The sequence below is a fragment of the Protobothrops mucrosquamatus genome, unplaced genomic scaffold, assembly GCF_001527695.2.
Source record: "Protobothrops mucrosquamatus isolate PMUCROS unplaced genomic scaffold, P.Mucros_1.0 scaffold5406, whole genome shotgun sequence".
Taxonomy (NCBI): Eukaryota; Metazoa; Chordata; class Lepidosauria; order Squamata; family Viperidae; genus Protobothrops; species Protobothrops mucrosquamatus.
In genome coordinates, this window is record NW_015391266.1 from 1,829 (window position 1) to 3,811 (window position 1,983).

The 1,983-nt window shown below is 46.1% G+C and overlaps 1 protein-coding gene across 1 annotated transcript in view; it reads left to right on the forward strand.

Moving 5' to 3' along the window:
• Nucleotides 1-1,782, forward strand: part of LOC107299746 (39S ribosomal protein L9, mitochondrial) — a gene marked incomplete at its 5' end in the record, with an annotated part of 3,514 nt that extends 1,732 nt beyond the window's left edge. Inside the window, 3 exons of the mRNA XM_015829085.1 lie at nt 432-533; nt 1,203-1,286; nt 1,427-1,782. Coding sequence (XP_015684571.1) covers nt 432-533; nt 1,203-1,286; nt 1,427-1,585 — 345 coding nt within the window. The remainder of the gene's footprint in view (nt 1-431; nt 534-1,202; nt 1,287-1,426) is intronic.
• Between the last annotated feature and the right edge of the window lie 201 nt (nt 1,783-1,983).

The window sequence follows — 1,983 nt, forward strand, 5'->3', positions numbered from 1 at the left end:
CTATCTATCTATCTATCTATCTATCTATCTATCTATCTATCTATCTATCTATCTATCTATCTATCTATCCCTATCTATCTATCATCTATCTATCATCTATCTATCTATCTATCTATCTATCTATCATCTATCTATCTATCTATCTATCTATCTATCTATCTATCTATCTATCTATCTATCTATCTATCTATCTCTGTTAGTAAGAATTGCCACTATAGCAGGGTATATACCCTCTCCCAAAATTTGAATTATACTCCTATTCCCTCCTTTCTCTCAAATCCTGCTAACAAACCCAGAGCTGTTACATATTTAATATATTTAAGTTTTTTAGCATTTTTGGTCATGTTTTGGAGGAACTTCCGCTAAAACGGGTGAGTTCCCGTCTCCCCTTAGTTGAGCAACTGATAAGATTTCTGTTCCTTTCTCTTTAGACTGTCCGGTTCCTGAAGAATTGCACCCTGGAGATCGGCGTGAACGAGTGTGAGCACTGGGAGCTGACGAAAGAAATTGTCTGCCGCCATTTCCTCCGAAATGTGAGCTTTTGCCGTTTTTATGTTTGCGGGGTCCTCGGTGCTCTGGTTTTCTTGCAGACGTTTCGTGACCCAACTAGCTGACATCATCAGTGCCAGAAGGGAGAAGAGGGGTTTGCAAAGAGAACTGTGGCGCTCTCTAAGCTTGGTGGTTTTGTTGCAGACGTCTCATTACCCAACTAGCTAACATCATCAGGGAGTGGGTTTGCTCTTGTTTTTATATACTAGTGGCTTGTTCTGACAGCGTTGGTGGGGATATTCCTTGTGATTCTTTAGCCTGTTGTTTGTCTGAGTTGGTAGATCCTGGATGGGGTGTTGTTTACTTGATTGTTGGTCTAGTGTTTATTGTGGTGTTAATCTCTGCTCTTTGGGGTGTTGATGGCTGGTGAGGAGGGGTTTATATGTTTGTATTTACTGCATAGTGGAGACAGTTTTAATACAGGTAGTCCTCAGCATAATTCATTTATTGACTATTCAGAGTTACAACGGCACTGGAAAAAAAAAGTGACTTTATTATGACCGTTCTTCACACTTAACAACTGTTGCAGCCTCCCCACAGCCATGGGATCAAAACTGAGCTTGAAACACAACTTGAGCCTTTAAAACACATTCGCAACCTTATTTTTAAGCAGCTGTATGTGCCCCCTCTCCTGTTTTGTTTTGTTTTTCCAGCTGGGAGTTGTAGTGCCCCCCCAGGCGCTGACTCTCCCGGAAGAGCCCATCACCCGATTGGGAAGCTACTGGTGCGAAGTTACGGTAAGCACCCTCCGGGGCTTTTCTGCAAAGCATGTGGGGTCTCAGCTGCCTCTTCCAGTTGGCTCGTTGGGGTCTTTACGGGACTGCCTGCCACTTGACTTTCCCTTCCTCCTCCTCCTCCTCTTCCTCCTGCGTTGCAGGTGAACGGACTTGACACCGTCCGCGTCCCTCTTTCGGTACAGCAGTTTGCCGAACCGAAATCGAACAGCCAACGCCTCTGGCTCGCCCAGAAGGAACCAGACGCCGAAAGGGAAGTGGGAAGACCTGGAAGCTTCCCGGGAAGAGAGGCCAGGAAGTGACTTTTTTCCTCTGCGGCTCTAGAATCAGAGCTTAGCATTTTTCTAGCCAAAAACTCCTCTTGGGGGGGCTGCTTCAGCCGGCCACGGTGGGTGAAGCTAGCCTCGTTCCGGGTCTCGTGAAGCCTCGGGCGGTGGGTCTTCCCAGAAGTGGGAAGAGGCCGCAGGAACCGGTGAATAAAACGTCCCCTCTCTATTAATACTTGCTTTTTCCGTGGCAGTGCCTTGTTTGCAAGGCCCCCCCCTTGCGAAGAACAGCTGCCTTTCAGAGGCTTCTGGACTTTTAATGTCGGGAAAATCCACAGTCCAGCCTGTTGAAAGGGGTTTTGTGGTTGATAATAATGATAATAATTGTTTATTTTTCCGGGACTCGCCAGCCACCCTAAAAATTACGCAGAAAC